The sequence below is a fragment of the Terrapene carolina genome, unplaced genomic scaffold (genome assembly GCF_002925995.2).
Source record: "Terrapene carolina triunguis isolate 2854851 unplaced genomic scaffold, T_m_triunguis-2.0 Scaffold113, whole genome shotgun sequence".
NCBI classification, from domain to species: domain Eukaryota; kingdom Metazoa; phylum Chordata; order Testudines; family Emydidae; genus Terrapene; species Terrapene triunguis.
In genome coordinates, this window is record NW_020664464.1 from 12,649,088 (window position 1) to 12,671,895 (window position 22,808).

A 22,808-nucleotide genomic window follows, 5' to 3' on the forward strand; every position below is an offset into this window, starting at 1 on the left:
GTAGCTGGCGTGCGGCAGGAACGCCGAGCAGGGCACGGCTCTTTTAGCCCCAGGCGCGACCCGGCCCCCAGCGCCCGCTGCAGACCCCGCCGCCGCGGTGCCCGGGAGCTGCAGCTCCGCGCCTCCAGGGGAGCGTCCCGGGAAAGGCGCGTGCAGGTGCGCGGAGCTGGCAAGGGCGGCCGCGGAGAGAGCGCGCCCAGCCGTGCCCCAAGGGGGAGGACGGCGCCGCAGCAGCCCAGCCGCGCCAGGAGAGCAAACTTGACTCGAAGATGGGGAAGAAGTGGAAGAGCCCGAGCGAGGTGGAGAAAGGCTGCTCGGAGCAGGCGGAAGCGGGCAGGAGACGGAGCAGGAGCGCCAGCCGGGGGAGGTTTGCTGAGTCCTGGAAAAGGTTAAGCTCGAGGCAGGGTTCCACCAAGCGGGCTGGGCTCGCCTCCCAGCAGGCGCCGGTAAGTGCGCAAGGCTCCTTCCCTATTCGCCTCAAAGCACCTCAACTTGTTGGGGCCCCGAGCCGGGAATTCTCCCCCGCAGAGGACATGCTCGCGGGCCTCCCCTCGGCACAGTTAACAGCCTCTCTGGGGGGTGGGAGCGGACTAGGGCAAAACTGCTGGGGTGTGGCACCCGTCTCGTTACCCGGCCTCGCTGCAGAGCTGCTCACATGAGTGCTGGGTCCTGGCTCTTCGCAGCCCTGGGTGGGAAAGCCGGCAAGGGAGCGCGTCCCACTCTCACTGGCGGGGGGACTCCGGTGTGTTTTACAGGGGACGTTGTGGTTTGACTCCTGTAATGGCTAAACCCAGTGGCTTGTGAACCTTCCCGTGTGCATCCGCGGAAACATCGCGGCTGGCGGGTGGTGCTAGCCACACTGTGAAACCCCATCTCGTGTGTAAACTCCACTCCCTCCTCTCACTTGTTGCAACAGAAGCTTTCTGAATATGAATAGCGGCCGTGCCTAAGGCAGTGTCTCAATCGTTGCATTGTTAAAATGACCAGACACCACCTCCAATTGATGAGGAAGAAAACAGTTGCATCTTAGGGAAAAAATGTATTGTGTTCTGAATCTGACTAGAGATCGGGGCAAGGAAACCTCCTGTTGCTTGTACCAGCCCGAATAACTGGGGCTGCGGGGGAAGGTTTGCCATTTCCCAAGAGTCAAAATGCTTTCCCTGGTTATATTGGTGATGGAACGGATTTATAGACATCTGAATAATCAAATAGAACCACCATAAACTATGCATCTCTTACCTACTGGCGTTTTCACATTGCACTTAGACGTGCGATTTCATAATGTTCTGTAATTGCTGCAAGGACCATCCCAGCATCCCTCCTTTTGTGATGGTTTTTCTTCTGATAGCCCATGAACACGCTTCTGAAAGTTTGTCCTTTAAAATAATTTTAAATCCTCTTTAGAAGCAATGCATTATGAATGTATGAACTATTGTAGTTTTCCCTTTTATGGTTCATTTAACCGGACACACTATTTTAAATATTAACTTTTTCCCAAATATGAGACTTTAATACAATTTAAAAAAAAGTGTTTATTTTTTGCTTAATAACACTGGGAGGCTGCATTAGGAATTTGTAAGGTAGATTGACAGACATATTTATGAGTATACACATTATATTTGAAAGTATATATCACATGTTAATTTTCCTGACAAAATGCACAAGAAAATTGAGGGGACAGTATAAATCTTTCTGGATTGTTACAAGTTTGCTCTCTCATTTTACTTTGCATACCATTGCTGTCTTCATTTGCTTAGGAAAAATACCATATGTTCTTGGCAAAAACCTGTTGCTTCAGTTCTCAGGTTGTATATTTGATTCGATGGAGTAAGAGTGATTTATTTCAAATGTACGTGCAGATTTGTTAGTTGTCAAGTTGCAAGGAAAATATCCACAGGTTGAATATCTATGGGGGAAGAACATAAGAGTGAAAAGACCTATGGTAGGAGGAGTTCTATGACAACCAGAAGACATGTGGAGAAGCAATAGTATTCTGATCTATGGAGAAAAGAGAGATTAAAATTCTAACCTTTTTTTTTTTTTTTTTTTTTTAAGATGAAATTGTGGTACTACCTCAAACTTTTTTTTTTCACAGCAGAAATATTCTAGATAGAACTGAGAGTTCTATCATCAATATCTCAGAACAAATATTTTGTAGTCTTGTTTTAATTGTCTCATACATATTTTACAAAATATTTTTGTCTGATAACTAAGATTGATTCTTTGAATTAGATTCAAGTTGCAAACAAAATGTCATAACACAGGTTGAAACCATAGTACAGTGTTAGCTAATTTATGCACAATAACAAGAGGAAATTACCAATTTCCCCCTCCTCTTCTCTTCTCTTTTTTAAAATGGTATTTCCAAGGTAATACATGCACACCATATTTCAGCTCCAGAAATGGTGGGGAGGGAAATGACAGTAAATGTGAGACTGATTCTATAAATCTTTGTTTATTGCTAGCCACAAAACAAACAGGGCATATCAGTGGCTGTTTTTACAACACATCTCCCTATTATGTGACACTCTATCTGAAATATTAGCATATAATCTCAGAAAATCTATTTGAGAATGTTAACCTACAGATTGTGTTTAGAGCAAGCAAGAGTAGGGTATGTTCTCCACTGTTTTGGGAACATATTAGTCAATACATGTTTGTTCTTTTTCTGTAATTACAGATACAGCTCCAGTTCAATGTTTGGGTTTTTGTGTTTCTTTAAACAGGGGCACAAACCAAAATCCTGTATTTTTCTCAAAGTTCGGATCCTTTATCAGATTGGAACTTTGACTTGAGCTCATCTATATTTCAAAACTTCTCCTCTCATCTCTGACTTTGTTCTCAACTGCCTTGGCTCTTGTGTAGTCATTATATTTGTCCAACAAGGGTGTAATTCTAATATTCTGATTTTGGTGTAAAAAGATTATGGGTGCAAAGCAGTGGAGATTCAACTCTAAAACTTTATCAGTAATCTGCTACCTACTAAGGGTTTTTATGGTCCTACATGATGATACTATTCATATGTATAGTTACACTGCTGGAGGAACAAATAACGGAGAGCACATTTTATGTAGATTTTTAAAGGGTTAAATGGTTCAGGCTGAGGTAATTTGGAAGGGAAATCTACTATACATTCTGATGCAAGCATGAGAAGCCTCAATCCTGACAATATTTAATGTAAAGGAAAAGCTTTAACTCAGACTGCTGCCTTAAATGCTAAAAATTAGTTTTCTACACTAAACCTACTGTTCAGCCCAAACACCGTTTAGATATGTGGTATTTGCCCTGGCCTCCTCACTTGCACCATATAAAGAGCCCATTATGCTTGTGGAAACCAATCTCCTATCTTTAAGGTGGTCATTTCAAATATCTAGTAACTAGTATAGGTAAGGAGTACAGCTTTGGCATAGACCCATTTTACATCAAGAAATATTGGCAAAAGGAGGAATGCTTCCATTAACCACTTGTATATTACATTGCTTGAAGTGTTTGTCATGGGTACGTGAGTAAGAATAAATAGCTCTTTATACGAATTTGTTTTTATTCTAATGGGAGGTGTCTTGGCTATTTGCCCAGAAATGTCAGAACATGCCACTAACACTCTCTTAAGAAGAGAGAAGGTTCCGTTGGGTATCAATGACAGGAGAGCAAGATGACCTCTGCCACACCCATCAACTGCATGCCTACTTACTGAGTACAAACTTTCTGTTCTTGAATTCTGAGTTCACTGTTCATGAGTAGCACTCATAGAAAATGCTCCCAACATTGACAAGCTTTGTTTTGTTTTGTTACACTTCTCTTTATCTACAGATGTAAGCAAAGCTTAAAAGACCCAATCTTTGACTTTCTAATTATGCTACAGGAAAAGCCAATTATAGCCAAGTTTTAGACATTGTACAAGGTATATTTTCAGTTCCTTTATTGCATGCTCTAAGGCTGAGACATGGAGGAAAACCACCCATTAAACTTGTGCTGAAGCTTCTGAGACATGATGATGATGATGATAGGTCTATAGTACAGTATCTTTAATGTTAAGCATTCCATATTTTTTTGCTGGAAATAGTTGAGAGAAAATAACTCAGTAGCATAATACACAGTTACTGTCTGAGTCAATTGACTTCACTTCCCACCTTCCAGCAACAATAGACTCGATCATGACTACCCCTACTAGAAAAATTGTTTGTTTTGTTTTAATCAACAAAAAAAAACAACAAATCTATGCCATGGTGCTGGGGACATATAAGTGCTTATACCTGTCTGCTCTTTTTAGATCATGCATGTTGCTTGCAACTGCATTTCATATAGCTCCAGAATAGTTTATGTAGAAGAATATTTGCCTAAAATAAAAGTTGTCATTCATTCTTGAGGAGGAGGAGTTGTTTTCTTTAGAAGCTTGTCTGAAAGATAATGTCTTCAGTATATACATTAGATCTGTTTTTAAAATCTTATTTACAATGTAGGCAGTTGCCTGACTTGGGTTTATTTGGGTTTCAGTGTCACATTGAAACTGTCTTAAATAAAATTACAGATGAGGATGCAACAATAGCCAATTCTATTATCTTAAAATTGTAGAAATTGATTACTTTCAGTAATGTTCTATAGTACATGGGCTAGTATTGCCACTTAGATGGGTTAGACCTGCAGGCTTGAGTTCAACTAGTACCTTTTGACAACAAACCCTCTCTCAGAACTATTTCTCTTTCCAGTTTTTTTTTTAAGCCTCTGTTTCTTAAGCATTAGAACCTCCAGACCTGACTCCATCCCCACCCTCCCCGCATCATGCTTTTCCCCCAACAATCTCCATCTCTCTGCCACAACTTATTTTAAAGTAACCATACTTTTCAGAATATGCAGCCTCATGGTACAGATGACTTATATAGTTTTGCTTAGGTCAGTAGTGTAGAAGATACTTTTATGTGGATTTCTTTGCTCTTGTATCGATTGTCAAGAATGCATTCTTTACTGAGATGGCCTTGCCTATCCCTCTCATTCTTTGTTCTGGAACAACCTTGGTACCCTTTAAGGTCTGCCTTCTTTTTCATCATTTCAGTATAACCCTTTGTCATGCCCAGCCAACTCCATCTCCTCCTTTTGTCTTTAAGCTTCTTCCCTGTGTTAGCTTGCTACAACCTTCTTGCCATATACCTTAATGGGAGAGGACACTGCTGTCCATGCCCCTTGTATCTAAGACCGTAAGTGGGGTGGCGGTTAGGCTCCAGAAACACCTTATCTCTTGGCACCCTTCCTCGGAAGTTGAATTCATATCTCTTTAGGGCCATCTAAGTGAAGGTACCCACATCAGAGTATATTAAAAATAGAGAAAATAAAAGATGGTGGTTTTTTTTTTTGTGGATTTTTTTTTGGTGTGTTTTGCACAATATCACATCTGAATATTATAGAAAGCCCAGTTAGGTAGGCTTCCTTATGTGGGTTACACAGGGGGATGGAAAACAAATTGTGCATCTCTACAAATCGGGGCTGTTCAGTGGAAACCAACACCCACTTGATCTGGTTATGTAGTCCCAGGTGTTATACTGCCTTATCATATCAGGGTGAAGGTACATCAACAGATCCACCAAGCATTCCCTGGAGAAAATAACAAAAATCTTTGTTGCCCATATAAGAGTTATTGTCCCCTTATTGAGAGATGTCAAAGTCCAGCATATTAAAGTCCACTTTGAACCATGCTACTGTAGAGTCTCTTCACCAGTCAGTCAAGGTGACTTGCATGACTGATTCTTGGTTATAGGTGTTAAATCATGCTGTGTATTTTTCTATCTTTGCTGATCACAGAGAGCCTAGATTTTCCCCCCTCTCATGACAAGGATGACAACAAGCAAAGCATTGATAGGTATTATGGATATTATCGCTCCAGTTTTCTTCATACAAGTATTGCATAATGCCTAAATAGAGTTGAAGCTCTCCAGTGTCTGCCTAAACTTAGATTCAGACATCTTGTTACAGCCTGCTGCATTGTAACTGTATCTGAAGTCTCTAACCATTCTCTTGGTCGCATGGCTGTAGAGTTTACTGACTAAGTATGAAACCTCAAATCATGAGAAGTAAAAAGTAACAATTAGTAATTCTGTACCTAAGGTTTAATTTTATTAGTACTTTCCCTTTGGGTAGGTGGAGTTTTGTCAGGGTTTGGTGTTTTTGGTTTGGCCTATATTTATTTTGGTGTTTAGATTGTAAGGAAGAGTGAATGGGCCAGTGTTGATTTGTGGGGAGTGGGGCATTGAGGTGGGAAAAACTTTCCTAATATTGGCAGCTTATAATAGTAAACAGTGCATAGACCACAGAAAAACACAAGCAGTATGATCTAAACAAAACTCAGTATTGTAATCAAAACTGACTGCTGTAGTAAAGATGACAAAATGCAGTCAATGTTGGTATAAAATAATAAATTTATGGGTGGGATTTGAAGAATGTAATGCAAAGGCCACAGCTTAAATGTAGCAAACGTTGACTATCTTTTTCCTCTCTCCATCCTTTAATTAGCTGTGGATGAAATCCTGACCCTATGGAAATCAATGGGAGTCTTGTCATTTTGCCGTTAACTTAGTGGGGCTAGGATTTCATCCTATATTATTAAACTCTGGTCATAAGAGGCTAGCTGCACCACTTATAACTAAAGTCAGTGTCCATACTAGGTGTTTCCTTATTTTAACCCATTGTGGGTTTTCGAGTGGGTTAGTTTTACAATAGAGAAGCTAAATAACTGTACAACCACTCACTTTTGATGCAAGATCTTTCTTTAAAGGTGATTTCTTTTGAACTGAAACTTAAGTAACATGAAAAGATATGTCTTCCCCCTAGGCTATATAAAGTAGCATTAAGATGAAAAGAAAATATCAATGAGAAAAAATATAAGCACATAAAGTATTTCTATTTGGGTGGGGAACAAATCATTTTAAATTCTGAGCAGTCTCTTTGGTCCTCCGTTGGAATCTTCTGACACAATCTCTCACTTACATTCAACACCTGTGAGTGACAGAGTGCATCTGTCAGCTAGCTCATGGCATAGCTAAGGTGTGGGCATATACATCTGTGGCTTAAGGGATGAATAGGGTAGTTAAAGCTGTCATGCAGTGGCTAGGACACTGCACTAAAACTTGAATAGAACACTCACTTTTCTGACCTCCATTAAGTCACTTCCACTCTTAGTGGCCTTAGGATCCTCACATGTAAAATAGGGATAACGATACTTGCAGCGTGTGTGAAATGTTTTTGAGATCTATGAATGAGACATGCTAGATAAGACAAAGGCATTGTAATCTTTAATATACTATGTAAATGTGAGGAATTAACAATCGTCATTTTAAAGATTGCAATATGTTTATTTTTTAATGCAAGAATAGTAGTGCTAACCTAGGTGTCAATCTGACAGAAAGGATTGACGTATTTTAATAAAAAATAAGTTTTCATCAAACATTTTGCAGGAAGTGTTCATTCTGACTCTGTTTTCTGAAGGGATACCCAACCCCAAATCTTCACCAAAAAAAAAATGGTTCAAATTTGTGGAATTTTTCCTGGTTTTGGATTTGTTTTCCAACTGGCAAGCGTTGGAACACAATAACAGTTTGTGCCTGAAAGTAACATTTTTTTTCTCTCCAAAGTGAAACACTTTTTATACTATTTTTTTTGAGGGGGGGGGAGGGGTCTCCTGACTTTTCCCAGTGAGAACACATGAGTGGGGGGAGGGAGGGGAACTTTCCTATATTTTTGACGAGTCCCTTGTGAAACTAGAATTTCTAGAGGGGAAAACTTTGAAAGGGAATTCTTGTGGGAAATCTGTTTTCCAGCCAGCTCTACCTAGGTATCTTCTTCAAGTTGAATTTGGACAATTATGTTCTGCTTGCCTGATTTTTCTCTTTATAGTTTCAACTGAATGTAGTATGCTTCACTTCAATTCATATCCTAAACAGTTACTTGTTAGCAAGTGTTATTAAGCAGTGTTTGTATTCCACTCCAGAGATTGTTAACTTGAGTGATGGGTGGAGTATAGTAGTAAAGTGCTTTAGGATCCTTATGGATGAAATGTTCTGTAAAATATGTAGGACGTTATCAGTCGTAGGTTATGAGCAGGTGTTTGAAGTCAGAGTAGAATGTTACTTAATGTATCAGAAATGTGTAGGAAAAAGTGGGGTGTGTGTGTGTGTGTACGTACATACATACATACATACATATTCAAAACTTGAGTCAAATACCCCTTCTCCATAACTATGAAGGACCTAGACCCAGCAGAACAGGGGCACTGGTGTTGCAGAAGGGAGTGGGAGATGGATACACTGGTTTGGTGTGGTGAAAGCTCTTTCTGTACTGGTTTTCTGTGCTCAAGCAGTTTGGGGGAGTTGTGGAGGGACCCACTTCACAAATTGGGGTGGGGGGGAGAGGTATTCCTGTCCCCTCCTTCAGTCTCAAGTTCCTGCCCCTTGACTGCAGCCCAGACACTTGTCCTGTATGGTGGATGACAGTATTTGGCCCAAACAGGATAGTACAAAGCTTTTTTGTTTTGGATTGGTGTTTTTTCCCTGCCATTTTTATTCAGGGTATTAGTACACAATCTCTTTGTGATTACTTCACTTTCTGTATATTGAAGTAATCAGAAATGCAGTAAAGCCTCTGCCAGCAAGACAGTTGGTTTTGACTAGGGAGGAAAGGTGAGAGCTAATGCGTATAATATAGAAGACTTGTGAGAATCAGGACATCTGGTGGATCAGACACAGTTCTCACTTTGTAAGATTAACTTTTTGATTTTGAAATGCTTAGCCTTGCTGTCCAGAATATTTATTGCTTTGTCATCATACTCTTAATAATAGTTCTTTTTACTGGTGGTGACTCTATTGATGAAAGTGGAAGCAATCCCTTGCAGAGGGAGCCAAAGGTACTGATAAGCAGGTTGAACTTTGTGGACTACTTTTCTAGTCATTCATTGTCTTCTTTTTTTTTTTTTTTAATCTATTTCTCTCTTTGGTTATTTAAAAAAAATGTTCTGTTTGTTAAAACTGTACATCTTAAACATTTGGTACATGATAATTTTCTGAATGCTTTCTTATATTTACTTGAAGATTTAAAAACAAACTCTGTTTCACTAAAACCTATTTTTTGTTAATCTAATGTTTTTTGTTTTGTATGTATCCTGTTTGAACTCCATCTAGTAGCAATTATCTAAAGTTCTGAGAGGTTTGAAACTTTTTTTGTGTGTGGATAGGGAGGAGTGGTATTTGATGAATAGTACAGACTTGACATTTTAGGCACGCTTGCCTAAATTTCTTATAACATGCAGTGTTTAATGTTGCAATATATAAATTTCTGCTTTGAAATATTAAGGGAAAACTTTTCTCCATCTATCTTATTTGTATGGATTGGTAATGAAGCCAAAAGTGGTGCTTGTCAGTATTTAACCATAAACATTGACCTGCTGTTCCTCAACATAGGAGCACTAAAATTTTGTTCAACATATTACACTTGGAGGAGAGGAAGATGATTGGCAACAGTCAACATGGATTCACCAAGGGCAAATTATGCCTGACCAACCTGATTGCCTTCTATGATGAGATAACTGGATATGGGGAAAGCAGTGGATGTGATATACCTTAACTTTAGCAAAGCTTTTGATATGGTCTCCCAGCAAGTTAAAGTAGTATGGATTGGATGAAAGGACTATAAGGTGGATAGAAAGCTGGCTAGATCATCAGGCTCAACAGGTAGTGATCAATGGCTCGATGTCTAGTTGGCAGCCGATATCAAGCAGAGTGCCCCAGGAGTCGGTCCTGGGGCCGTTTTTGTTCAACATCTTCATTAATGACCTGGATGAAAGGATGGATTGCACCCTCAGCAATTTCACGGATGACACAAAATGGGGGGAGAGGTAGATATGCTGGAGGGTAGGGATAGGGTCCGGAGTGACCTAGACAAATTGAGGATTGGACTAAAAGAAATCTGATGACGTGCAACAAGGACAAGTGCAGAGTCCTGCACTTAGAACGGAAGAATCCCATGCACTGTTACAGGCTGGGGACCAACTGGCTAAGCAGCAGTTCTGCAGAAAAGGACCCGAGGATTACAGTGGATGGGAAGCTGGATATGAGTCAACAGTGTGTCCTTGTTGCCAAGAAGGCTCACCGCATATTGGGCAGCATTAGTAGGAGCATTGCTAGCTGATCGAGGGAAGTGATTATTCCCCTCTATTCAGCACTGGTGAGGCCACATCTGGAGTACTTGATCCAGTTTTGGGCCCCCCACTACAGAAGGGATATGGATAAATTGGAGAGAGTCCAGTGGAGGGCAACAAAAAGGAATAGGGGGCTGAGACACATGATTTATGAGGAGAGGCTGAGGGAAGTGGGCTTATTTAGTCTGCAGAAGAGAAGAGTGAGGGGGGATTTGATAGCCGCCTTCAACTACCTGAAAGGGGGTGGGGGGTTCCAAAGAGAATGGAGCTAGGCTGTTCTCCGTGGTGGCAGATGACAGAACAAGGAGCAATGGTCTCAAGTTGAGTGTGGGAGGTCTAGGTTGGATATTAAGAAAAAATATTTCACTAGGAGGAACCTCCTTCCTTAGAGGTTTTTAAGGTCCGCTTGACAAAGCCCTGGCTGGGATGATTTAGTTGGTGTTGGTCCTGCTTTGAGCAGGGGGTTGAACTAGTTGATCTCCTGAGGTCTCCTCCAACCCTAATTTTCTATTAATATCTATTCAGCATATAGTACCTTCATCACTTTTCTAAATAAGTCCTATTGGTTTGTATTATTGGCTTTCAATAAGCAAACCTGTATGTGAACTAATACATGACAGAGTTCCCTATAATTGGTCTGTGTGCAAGTCACAGCAGCGGGTCAAACTTTTGTTTTAATATTAGTATAAGCATAAATGAGTTTGGTTACAAGCTGCAGATGAACTGTAAATATTGCTTCTTTGCAGTGTCAGAATAGGACTCTTTCTTTAGGCTGTTATGGGAGTGTTTCTTTTTAAATTTTCACAGTGAAACAAATTTGAAGTAGAATTTATACATGCACACTTGGCCATTTTTAGTCTCTTTATAACTGTTGTAAAGAGGTGTGTGAATGCCTTCTCTCTCCCATGTTGTTTTTTCACTTCAATTTGATTCTAGAATAAAATCATCCTGTGTTACTAATCTGAAATGACTCTGAAATTATAGTTTGATTGTTCTGCCAAATTCTATGCTGATATGTTCACTCACCAACCCTTTTGAAGTTAATGGGTTAGATTCTGAGCTGAATAACTCTGAAGGGTGTATTTCAATTGAGAGTGCCACTGAGAGCAGAATTTTAAAGACTTCAGTGGGTTATATGGGATGTAAAACATTACAGAATTCAGCTTTATGGTTTCCCTGCAGGACCAAAAGAGAGAGCTGAGAGAGGGAGGACAACTTTTGTTTTAACACACAGCTTTAGTAACTTAAACATGGTAAGAAAAATAATGAAAAGTTTTAATTCCAGTATGTTTGAAAATTTTCCCCAGTATATCGGTACCTCTTGGCTAGGTCTTGAGGATTATTATTATTATTATTTTTTTTTTTTTTAACAATGAGACTGTTTAGTTGTCTGAGAAATGACTCTGCATTTTGTTAATTCTGCGATATGATGAGTTGGGCAAATACTGAAGTGTCCCATTTAGTTTGCTGAGATGGGGTGTGTGTGTGTAGTCTCTTCTCAAGTTGAAATTAAAACTGAAATTAAAGCAAGTGCCTTATATTAGATGAATTGCATCAAAAGGAGATGGAAATTTTTTTTTAAAGTGGGATGATAGTGTTAAATGCAATGGACAAGACTTCAAAAAGTGGTTAGAGATATTTGGATGTCTGTTTTTAAGCAGGTGACCTTTTAAGGGGTGCCTCTTTCTTTTAATAATAAAAAAAAAAAAAAAAAAATGGATGAACCTATGCCCTTATAAAGGTGTCTTAGTCTGAGAATTCAAAATCAATAGACACTCTTGAAAATCTTGGCCCTTAGTTTGGTTGAGACCCTATGTCTGTATATAGTGGGGAGACAGAGGCTTTGGATTAATGCCTACAGAACAAGTGCGTTAGTTGGACTGGAAGTCTCCCTTGCATAATGTGCATTCAGACCTATTGTGGTCTGTAATCATACACAATATTTTCCTTGAAGGTGTATGTTAGGCAACTCTTTAGAAACTTCAAGAGTTTTTTTGTGTTTGTTTTTAAAGTAACAGAAACAAGGAATTTGAACGGGCAGAAAGAGAAGAGCACCAAGGAGGAATAGAAAAGAAAACCCCCGATTTGCCAAGCTACAAAAGCCAAATCATTTTTCTACATTTGAATGCATTCTTCCAATTTCCCTCCCACCTGTCCATTCCATCCCCCCTGGAATCTTATTCTCAAGCAAGGATTTTGTGATTTAAAAGGCAAAAAAAAAAAAAAAAAAAATTCTTTTTTTTAATTTTGGAATTGCAGTAAAAAGACTTTTTTTTGTTCTAAAGCCCCCTCTTAAGTTTAAAGAAAACTGTTTAACTTTCTTCAGCAGTCTAGGCAACATGTTGAGATGCACTTCTCGCCCTACAAGATGTAAATTGCACGTAAGGTCTCATTTTTAATTACAACTGGCTTTTTTCAGTCTAATACTGGCAAGAGATACCTTGCTTGGCAGTGACATAACTTGTGTTACTAGAAGCATGGGAGCCCAGTCCCAGTAATTGTAACTGGAAGTGACTCATTGGAGCCATAATAGAGATTCAGAGTACATGGACCAAGAGGAAATAGTGTCTTAACCAAAACAGTGTTCTAAAAGACCTCGTAGTATGATGGGACTGCTGGAGTTTATTAATTGAAACTTTAGAACATAGGAGTAACAAATATTGAAACCGTTTTGTTTGATTCACATTATTAGGACCTAATTCCTATTCTGTTAACAAGTGTAAGATAAGAGCAGCAGGAACAAAGTCCTATGTGCTGTTCACTATTGTCATAAAAGTGGTTTTGATGTAGACAATATGGTCTGGTGACTGTATAAAACACATGAGATTATTCAATCCACTAGTATTTGCCTGTTTCCTCCCCCCCCCCCCCCCCCCCCCAAAATGCATTCCTCCAAGAATTTAAATATTCTCTCCCCCCCCCCCACCCCCCCAAAAAAAACACATTGTGGTTATATTTATTAGTCTCTGTATAGACATGTCTGGTGAAAGAATTTCAAAGGTAATCGGTAAATAAACAGGCAAAGGAAACCACAGTGCTAATGACTGACGGTGATGCAAGCGTGTTTGAGTGCTTGTTTGTAATGAGGAAGAACACCAGGTAATAACTTGGTAATGTGGTAACTTATTATGGATGTTTACTTCACATTACTTCCACTGACTGATAATGACATGGTATTTACTGTGATTATTTTTTCTGCTTTTTTATATTACATAATTAAATATCTTATTATGATTGCACATGGTATAGTTTTATTTTTAGTAGCTGATTAGGTGGAAAACTATGGGACAAATTTAGAACTTGTGCAAGCTGTGAAACTGCACTGGAATCAGTGTAGTTAAGGCAAGAAAGGTAGTCTTGGTGAAGAGGGATGAAAATGATGGTATATAGTAGGGTGACCAGATGTCCTGCTTTTAACGGGACAGTCCCATTTTTGGGAACTCTTTCTTATATAGGCATCTATTACTCCCCACCCCCTGTCCTGTTTTTTCACAGTTGCTATCTGGTAACCCTATATATAGGAATATATGTATAAACATAGAAACGTAGGGCTGGAATGGACCTTGAAAGGTCTAGTGCAGTCCATTTCCCCTGCTCTGAGGCAGGATTTATGTTTATCTAGACCATCTCTGACCGGTGTATATCCAACCTGTTCTTAAAAACTTCCAAGGACTGGACTTCCATAACCTTCCCAGTTAACCTGTACCAGTGCTTAACTATCTTTATAATTAAAGTTTTTCCTAATATCTAACCTAAATCTCCCTTGCTGCAAGCTAAGCCAATGAAGAGTTACTACTCACATAGGTAAGAATACTTGGTCTTCCATTGTGCTAGAACTATTTCAATTACAATAGGACTGAACTTTGTTTTGAGAACTCTTTTAAGGACAGGAGAAAAAACTTGTGGCTTCAGCTGCAAAGTTTGAATCAAGGTTGAAACTTTTCTAACACAGAGGTCTTAAGTTTTGGTTCAAGCCCATTTCTAGTTTAAAACTTCTTGTGGCAGTGAAATTACTAGGATAAATGTTGCATGGATCTGTAGCCCAGATAACCAACTGGAATGGGCTGAAGAAAAGCCTTTCCTATTTGAAAGTACAATTCTAGTAGTTTTGAGCTATCCTTGTTAACTAACAGAATAGTAGGATGAGGGGTCAATCTCCTCACAATAGGGTAAATTAATTTCTGATCTAACTCAGTTGAAGCTAGAGGAGTTGCAATTCGTTCTAGTGTCCACAGGTGTTACAGAACAACCAGGCTATATAAGCGCTTTGGAGACTGTGAAAGGGTATAATTGAAAATTTAGGGATAGTAGCAGGGTTAAAAGGGGATGAACTTTAAAATCAATTAAAATATAGTCCATGACAAACTTTAATCACCACATCGCCGCCGTCCCCCCCCCCGTCGTCAATAAGCTTTTTATAAATGCTGTTAACCGGCTTCCCCCTTTTCAAAATGTCCCAGAAGGTACTCTGGATCCGGAGTTGTATGGATTTCATACCAACACATTTATATTGCCACATTTATGAGAATATCTTGTAAGGATTCAGATATAGTGAAAACCATTCACCTCTATATACATTTTGTTTCAGAAGCTCAATTACACGTCTAATTAGATTCATAGTAGGGTTACTGTATGTAGATCTTACTACTTAATGGGAGAAGTGTCAAGTACTAGACTAATTTAGTAAATGTAGAATAAACAGAAATACTATTTGTAGGGGCCACTCTAGCTATAGGCATGCTAAGCAGCTGCTGGGGCAGCCAGGCTGAACCTGAGTGGTCCTGCAACCTTATGCACCAGAATGCAATAGCACTCGCTCAAATTTGGCCCGGCTGCCCCTTCCATTCATGACAGAGGGGTGGCCAGGCCAAAACTGAGTGAATAGTGCTGTGACTTGGTGTTTGTTCCCCCTCCCGATTCATTTCTACCATAGTCACTGAATTGTTGGACGGCTTGCTGCACCCCCCCCCCCCCCCAAAAAAGGTCTGACGTTGCCCCCTCATTGAGAATCCCTGTCCTAGGGCCAGAGGGGGTGGTAGTACACTGAAGTTTTGCTTAGGGCAGCACATTGTCTTGAGTTGCTTCTGAGTATTTGTTGCTGTGTACAGTAACTCCTCACTTAGTCGTTGCGGTTAACGTTGTTTCATTGTTACGTTGCTGATCAATTAGGGAACATGCTCATTTAAAGTTGTGCAATGCTCCCTTATAACATCATTTGGCAGCCGCCTGCTTTGTCCACTGCTTGCAGGAAGAGCAGCCCATTGCATCTTGCTGGTCGGGGCTTGTAACCAGGGTGGATCAGCAGCTCCCCTATCAGCTCCCTGTTCCCTGTGCTGCAGCTGCCCAGCAGGCTATCCGTTGCCAGGCAGTTCAGCTGTCCCTCCCCCCACTGCCATGTGCTGCACCTGCCCTATGCCTTGGGGCTGCTCCCAGAGACTCCTGCTTGCTGTGCGGGGGGCGGGTAATGTCAGGCTGTCCCCCTCCCCCTGCACCCCACTTACCCCTTCTCCATATAGAGCAGGGAAGGGACGCGGATGGAGAGAGACAGAGAGAGCTTGGGGCAGCAGCTGCTGTCTTAACTTCCTGATCCACTTAAAAAGACAATGCACTTAAGAGTGGGTCAGCTTACTCAGAAATGCACACTGCCCCTTTCTCTCCCACACACAAGGTGTGTGTCTGTCTCTGTCTGCTATGCTGTCTCCCCTCCCTCGTGTTCGTGCTGCCTTGTGCGAGAGGCTACATTAACAATGTGTTAACCCTTGAGGGCTCAGCGGAGTGCTAGTTCATCATTTAGCAGTATGGCATTCCCTGGGAAATATTCCACCCTCTAACTTCACCACCTCAACCAAGCTTCACAACCATCATAGCTGTGAACAGTATTAAATTGTTGGTTTAAAATGTATACTGTGTGTATATCTATATAATATATAGTTTTTTGTCTGGTGAAAAAAATTTCCCTGGAACCTAACCCCCCCCCCCCATTTACATTAATTCTTATGGGGAAATTGGATTCGCTTAACATCGTTTCGCTTAGTTGCATTTTTCAGGAACATAACTACAACGTTAAGCGAGGAGTTACTGTACTATAGCTTCTGCCTTTTCTGATTGTGATTATTAAGAGAGGTATTACACTGCAGATGTTAGAGTTAGTTTAACGTTAATTGGTTAAACTTTGACCCCAATTGTCATTATTCATTAAATAAACTATTCACAATTTTTAAGTATTTAACCAGGTATATAACTAATCAAATACTGTTCAGTGAATAAAGGCAATATTTTCCGAAGCCAATCAATGAATATCATTTGACTAGTATTAACAGATATCCAAAAGTCAACTCTGAGTCAGCTTAGTGTGTCACAACAATGGAATTGAAATATACTATACAGCACTCAAGTAACATATCTATCCAGTATTTTGGTTAAAGGCTTCTAACTGGTATCTGTTTGCCATTTTATGTACCACCCACGCTCTTGATGATGATCTGTCTGTATTGTCTTAATTCAAGCAGAGTACACTGATATGACCCTTTATTTAAATAAAGATGCCAAAGGGCACAAAGATGATACTTTATTTTTGATTGTGTCAGTACTATGTAATGAGCATGATATGGAATAGAAATATGCAGTCAACATGCCTAACTACAGGCGGCAAACTCTTATTGCATGACAAGCAATTTGCTATGGTATATTAGGTAGGGAAATGGAAATCTGTTGCTCAGCAAGAATGTGTTGGTTTAAAGTAATGCTTGGCTTTCAAGAAATTAATGCAGTGGTTAATAGTTGGAGGAATCTTTAATAGAAAAGTTTGAAAAGACTGCAGTGGTCATACTGTGAATTTTCTGGCTTGAGACTATAACTAAAGTGGCATATTCTTCATGATGCATGCAGAACTAAGAATGTTAATGGGAGTATCTTGTGTGCATCCAGACTTGATTATTTTCTAAATACTTGGTAAGGAACAAACAAGTTCATGCTGAAAATACAAGTTGTGGGAGTTCAATACAACATAAAGGAGTCTGCTTCTAGGCTACTTCCTCCTCCACTCTCTCTACTGGGTGCCTAGTGAGCAATTTGAGCAATGTAACAGAGGATGGCTAAGCCATTTTGCCACCTGAGCTTAGAATTCTTCAGATTCGCATAGTGTTGGTCTCTCAGCTCACAGTATAACTCTTATAACGTCAACATTTTTCATTGTTTGCATAATATTAAAGTTTTTCTAACTTGATCATCTTCTCCAGAGATACAATCACAGAGGAACAATCTGTTGCAAATGTGGATTTATGTAAATATATACCACTTACACAACCATAATTTTTTTAAATTTTCTGGTGGCAGTATTTATTATAGTATACAGTTGAATGATTTTTTTTTCAAATTATGCAGTTTATTAATACCAGATTAGAAAGCTAAAGCTAATTGCACGTACTATAGTAACGATCATACTGTGCGTAGGTGTCATAGCCACGTAGGGAGATCATAGCATACTGCTAGTAGCATGTATGTACTCTCCAGTTGCCAGCTACATGTCGCACTGCAGAATGTTCTTCTGCATGAGATATCTCTAGTCAAATTTGGAAAGTTAAGAATATTTAACCATTTAAGCCATCTGGCTGAACATCCTATTGAGTATTATGATCCGATTTAGTAGGTTAGGAATGTTTACTGTCTGAATATCCTGAAGTGCTTTCTAATTTAATTCATTGTGTCAGGATTTCAACTACTGTAAATGCCAGGTCTCTGTGTCTTAATGTTCAAGGTCGGAAGCTATTGATGCTCTGCTATAGATATGGGGGAGAGAGGATCTGTCTCAAAAGATGCCATTTGTCTGTGGGAAGATGAGAGAAAGTGAGATGATATATAACTAACCTTGTCTGTTAGAGATACTTAACCTGCCAAGGGACTCATTGGTTCCAACTAGTTAGGCTACTGGTGCTGCAGCTGTGCATAATGAAAATAAATTGCTTATATTTATTGCTTAATTAGCTTATTACTAATATCTAATCACTTTTTTCTTGCATAATAGTAGAATAAATTTAATGGAGATTGAATGTGTGGTCTAACAGCACAAGAAAATAAATTGGCTTAATGGATTCCCTGACCATTTGTTATGGCTTTCAAGATCAAATGAGGGATCCGGATACTCCAACATTGTTACGGTGTTCAGACAAGCCCTTACATCAATGAGTAGCATTGGTAAAACTCTACTGTCTAACTTCTTAGCACTAATCTTTTTAATACATGTTGCCAAAAGTAACATTGCAAAATGTTTAGAACGAGAGCTATGCTGTGCATGTCTGCTGTACAAAAGAGATTTTTCTAAAATTTAGTTTTAATTTCTATCGTTTTGTATATTAAATAAATTCTGCAGAGCTCTAATCTTTGAGGTAAAATATATATTTTTCTCAGAGTAAAGTTTCCTTAGATGCAGTAAAATACATGATGGAGATGAAAGCCTATTTGAATGAGAGAAAAGAAATAAGTCACCTGGAATCTAAAGAAGATTATAATTCAACTCTGATTATCTCCTCTTTTTTCTCCTTTCACATTTATCCCTCATTTCAAAATCAAAATGTTGTCAACTTTATTTGTACACCAGAGGAGAAAATATGGGAGAGGCATGGGACTAAGAAATATATTGAATTGTTTTCACACTGAAACAGAATGCTATTGCTAAAGAAGGAAGGAGGGCAATGCTAATATACATTTACTACCATTAGCCTAGTTCAAATGATTACAATGGTACATATGCTAAATCCCCACTCTAATTATAGGAAATAAAATACCACATTTACTCTTAAAACACCAAATGACAACTCTTTAAGAATGCCCAGTAACCTATATGGTATATACCTGTGTTGAAATTCTATCTTTCAGAGTATACTGAGTAATATACTGAAAGCACAGGGGCCAACTTTCCAATGTGCCGGGAGGTGCTTGATGCCAGGCCCCGCCCCCACTCCACCCCTTCCTCCAAGGCCTCTCCCATTTCACCCCCTCCCCCGAGTATGCCACCCCCTTATTCCTTCTCCTCCTCCTCCCTCCCAAAGCTGCCGGCACACTGCAAAACAGCTGATTGCGGCAGGCAGGAGGTGTGGGGAGGGACCTGCTGGTGGGTGGCAAACACTGGGGGGCTAGAGGAGAGCTGATAGGGGGCTTCCAGTGGGTGCTCAGCACCCACCATTTTTTCCCTGTGGGTGGTCCAGCCCTGGAGCACCCATGGAGTCAGCTTTCAGTCACAGGCGCCAAGTTCCCTGTAAGCTGTGCAGCCACACAGCAGCCTATTTAGTGCCATGCAGGCACTCGGGGACCTGCCAGGAACTGACCAGGGGAGGGGCACCCCTCCCCAGGCCCCCAACCTGCGAGGGCACCCTTCCGCTGGGCCTAACTCTGCTGCAGCCTAGACCTGCTGGGGCCGGGGAAGGGGTACCTATCTTGCAGCCCCAGGCCTGGAGCTGCTGTGGTGGGGAGAGGTGCCTCTCCCCCAGCCCGGGTGCTGCTGCAGGGAGAGAGCTAGGAAGGGAGTCCTCTCTCCCCACTGTAGCCCTGGAGCACCCTCCTGCACCCCAAACCCCTCATCTCTGTCCGCAGCCCTCATCCCCAGCCAGAGCCATCACACCCATGCACCCCAACCCTCTGCCCAAGCCCTGAGCCCCCTCCCACACTCAGAACCCCTCGGCCCCACCCCCACCACATGCATTTTATTATGTGCACCAATATCGAGGTGATGTCACACCTTCATATTGGTGCACATAACAAAATTCATTTCCCACATGGGTGGGAAAAATTAGAGGGAACACTGAGAGTATAGCAAAGATCTGAAACTTGAAAAAATGTGCAGGGTGGGGAATCATATCCTTGTACAAGGATGTCCTCAATCAGGCAAACTTTGTGAAAATGCTGTAGCTTGTCTTTGGTGCATTCCAAAGGTACAGGATTCAGCAGTGTCTCTTAAGATTTATTTCTAGCTCCTTTCTGGCAGGGATAGTTACCAGTGCCCAAAAGGGGTGATCTTCATCCATGGTAGGTCTCTCTCTTTCCTGATTAATTTTAACCCATTTCTCAGTTCTCTCCTCCACAAACCCACATTGGATGGGCTGGAAGTAATGCTAAGTCACCGAAAAAAGCTGAGTTATAAGAAACGCTTGATTTTTAAAAAACAAAAACAAAAAAAACCCCAACAAAAATAACCCCCTACAAATATCTTCAGTAACAACATAGAAAATGCAGGCTTGGTATTCCTGAAACAAAATCTCCAACCTGAGAGTCCCTTAATACTGAGTGTTTTCAAATAAATAATATGGATATAGATTCAAACATGAAATTGTCCGGTCTTAATAATGGAGCTATCCTAAGCCTGGAGCCTACAGAGTTAGGGCTACATAAGCTGCTTTGCATCCACTTAACTCTTCAGAGTCTTGACTTAAATTTGGCTCCCACTGACCCAAGTGCCTCGCTATGCTGATTTAGTAACATCTCTTCCCCAAGTGGTGTAGAGTCATGGTGGATGTAATTAAATCAACACAGCACCAATGTATGCACAGTCGACTTATGTCAACTGTTACTGGCTTTCAGGAGCCATACCACAGTGCTCCATGCTGACAATACGATTGATACAAGTGCTCCTGGTGAGGACGTGCACTGCTGACGCAATGAGCCAAGTGTGTGTGTGCACACAAGCAATTTAATAACTGTGGTGGCTATATGCTGATGTAAGTTAGGTTGACATAATTTTGTAGTGTAGTGTAGACATGGAGTGTTTTGTAATCTGGATCTTGTTCTGAAATTTAAGGTTTGAGTCTATCTTTTTGTTACAAAAAAATAGTAGGAAAGTGTGTTAGGATGGCTAGAAAATCTCTTCGAATGACATTTTAAATCCACTAATGTAGCACCATGAGAGGTCAGAGATTATGACCTCCTAGTTTTCTTTGTTTCAACACTGCAGAGACCAGGAATGTAAAATCAGTCACTCAAAGAGGGGACTGTCTGGTATGACTGCTGAATAAAAGCAATTCTTTATATAGCTTAACAGTTATGCAAATTAAATTCAAAGCACAGTTTCCTCTATTGAAATGTTGAACTAATACCTAATGGAATGAAATGGTGGATGGTAAGAGAGACAAGGTGGGTGAGGTAATATCTTTTATTGGACCAACTTCTCTTGGTGAGAGAGAGAGAGAGAAGCTTTCAAGCTTACACAGTGCTCTTCTTCAGGTCATGAATGGAAAATGCATCAAAGCTAACCACTGCAAAAGGAGAACAATATTGGAGTGGATTTTTGCAAACGAGGTTAACTTGCTGTGATGAAAATACATTTAAAGTTGAAAATTTTACATAAAATAAATTTGAATATGGAACAAAACAAGAGTGATGTATTTTCTCCTATGTTGCTGTTTTAACACTTTACTCAAATAGCATTTTTAAGAGTTTATTATAGAATTGTTTTTAAACAAAACAAACAAACAAAAAAACAGTTAACAAATGCCAACAGCAAAACCCCCCAATAAATCAGCTCTCAATAAATAATTTTTTAAAATGGCAGATTCAGCTATAGCTTTCGGAAAGAAAGAGAACATTAAAAATTTATCTATTTGAAGGGCACATCTATGTACCATGACCTGCTTCTTGTAAGCAGACAGCAACTTGCATTTTTTTTTTAATACAGTCATCCATGTGATAGTTAAACCAGAGGGCATCTTTTTTGGAAAATATTAAGGAAAAATCAAGGTTTCATAATTATGGAAAAACACAATCAAGATTTTGAAAAAATCTGTTCAAATGTTTTTATGTACTACTGGGGTTTCTCCACACAATTAGTATAATTGATATATGTTTTCCCTCACTGACTATTGTGTAACCTCCGGAATTCTCTAACTTTTCAACTCTGGGGCATGAATAATGTATACTCTGTGAGGTATAATTACATGTGGCCAGTCCCAAAGGGTAAAGGCAAATCTAAATGATGGTTTTACTTAATAGTGTCAAAAATACAATAGTTCTGTTCAAATATAATTAGTGTAGTGGCATTGCCAAGCAGATGGACCAATAAATATACAAACACAAGTAACATGGTTCAGAGCCTCCAACTATTGTACAATAATGAACCTGAAATGAAATGGTAATTGTTGCTTTGCAACTAAGTTTGTGATGGAGTGGGGGAGGGGAGACCCTTTTGGTTGGATGGTGTAAGGCTAAACAGGTAACTGGCATTAATTTCCCTGTATATTCCAAGGGGAACAAGAAGGTAGGAGCCAACGCATGGTGTGCTCTGAAGGGTTGGATTCTCCTTCTGTCCCGTGTGTTCGTTCTCTCTCTTTTCTCTTCCCCCCCCCCCCCCCAACCCCACCCTCCATGTTAATAAATTTACCTTTGGGAGAACTGTACTGGCAGTGAAGTTATCCTCGAGCTAAGTGGCTGCAGTGTCTGTTGCTAGCTGGGATACTCCATTCTGAGTCTGATGGTGAAGGATGATAGCACGTGCTGCTTCACTCTTGAAAGATTAACTTAGCTTAGGCAAAGGCCTGTTCTAGCTGTGGAAGGCTGAGATTTAGCTTGGCAGTCCCAGAAAAGCTGCATGCTGTGCTTCTCCCCCCCCACCTTTTTTTTTTTTTTTTTTTTTTTTTTTTTTTTTTTT

General features: G+C 40.2%; 1 protein-coding gene across 4 annotated transcripts in view; it reads left to right on the forward strand.

Annotated features, from left to right (window-relative positions):
• Nucleotides 1-269: 269 nt before the first annotated feature.
• The window catches only part of TRPM3 (transient receptor potential cation channel subfamily M member 3), a 595,793-nt gene continuing 573,254 nt past the window's right edge, over nucleotides 270-22,808 (forward strand). For all 4 annotated transcript variants that reach the window (XM_024211010.2, XM_024211011.2, XM_024211012.2 and 1 more), the window contains exon 1: nucleotides 270-446. In XM_024211010.2, the coding sequence (XP_024066778.2) occupies nucleotides 270-446 (177 nt within the window). The remainder of the gene's footprint in view (nucleotides 447-22,808) is intronic.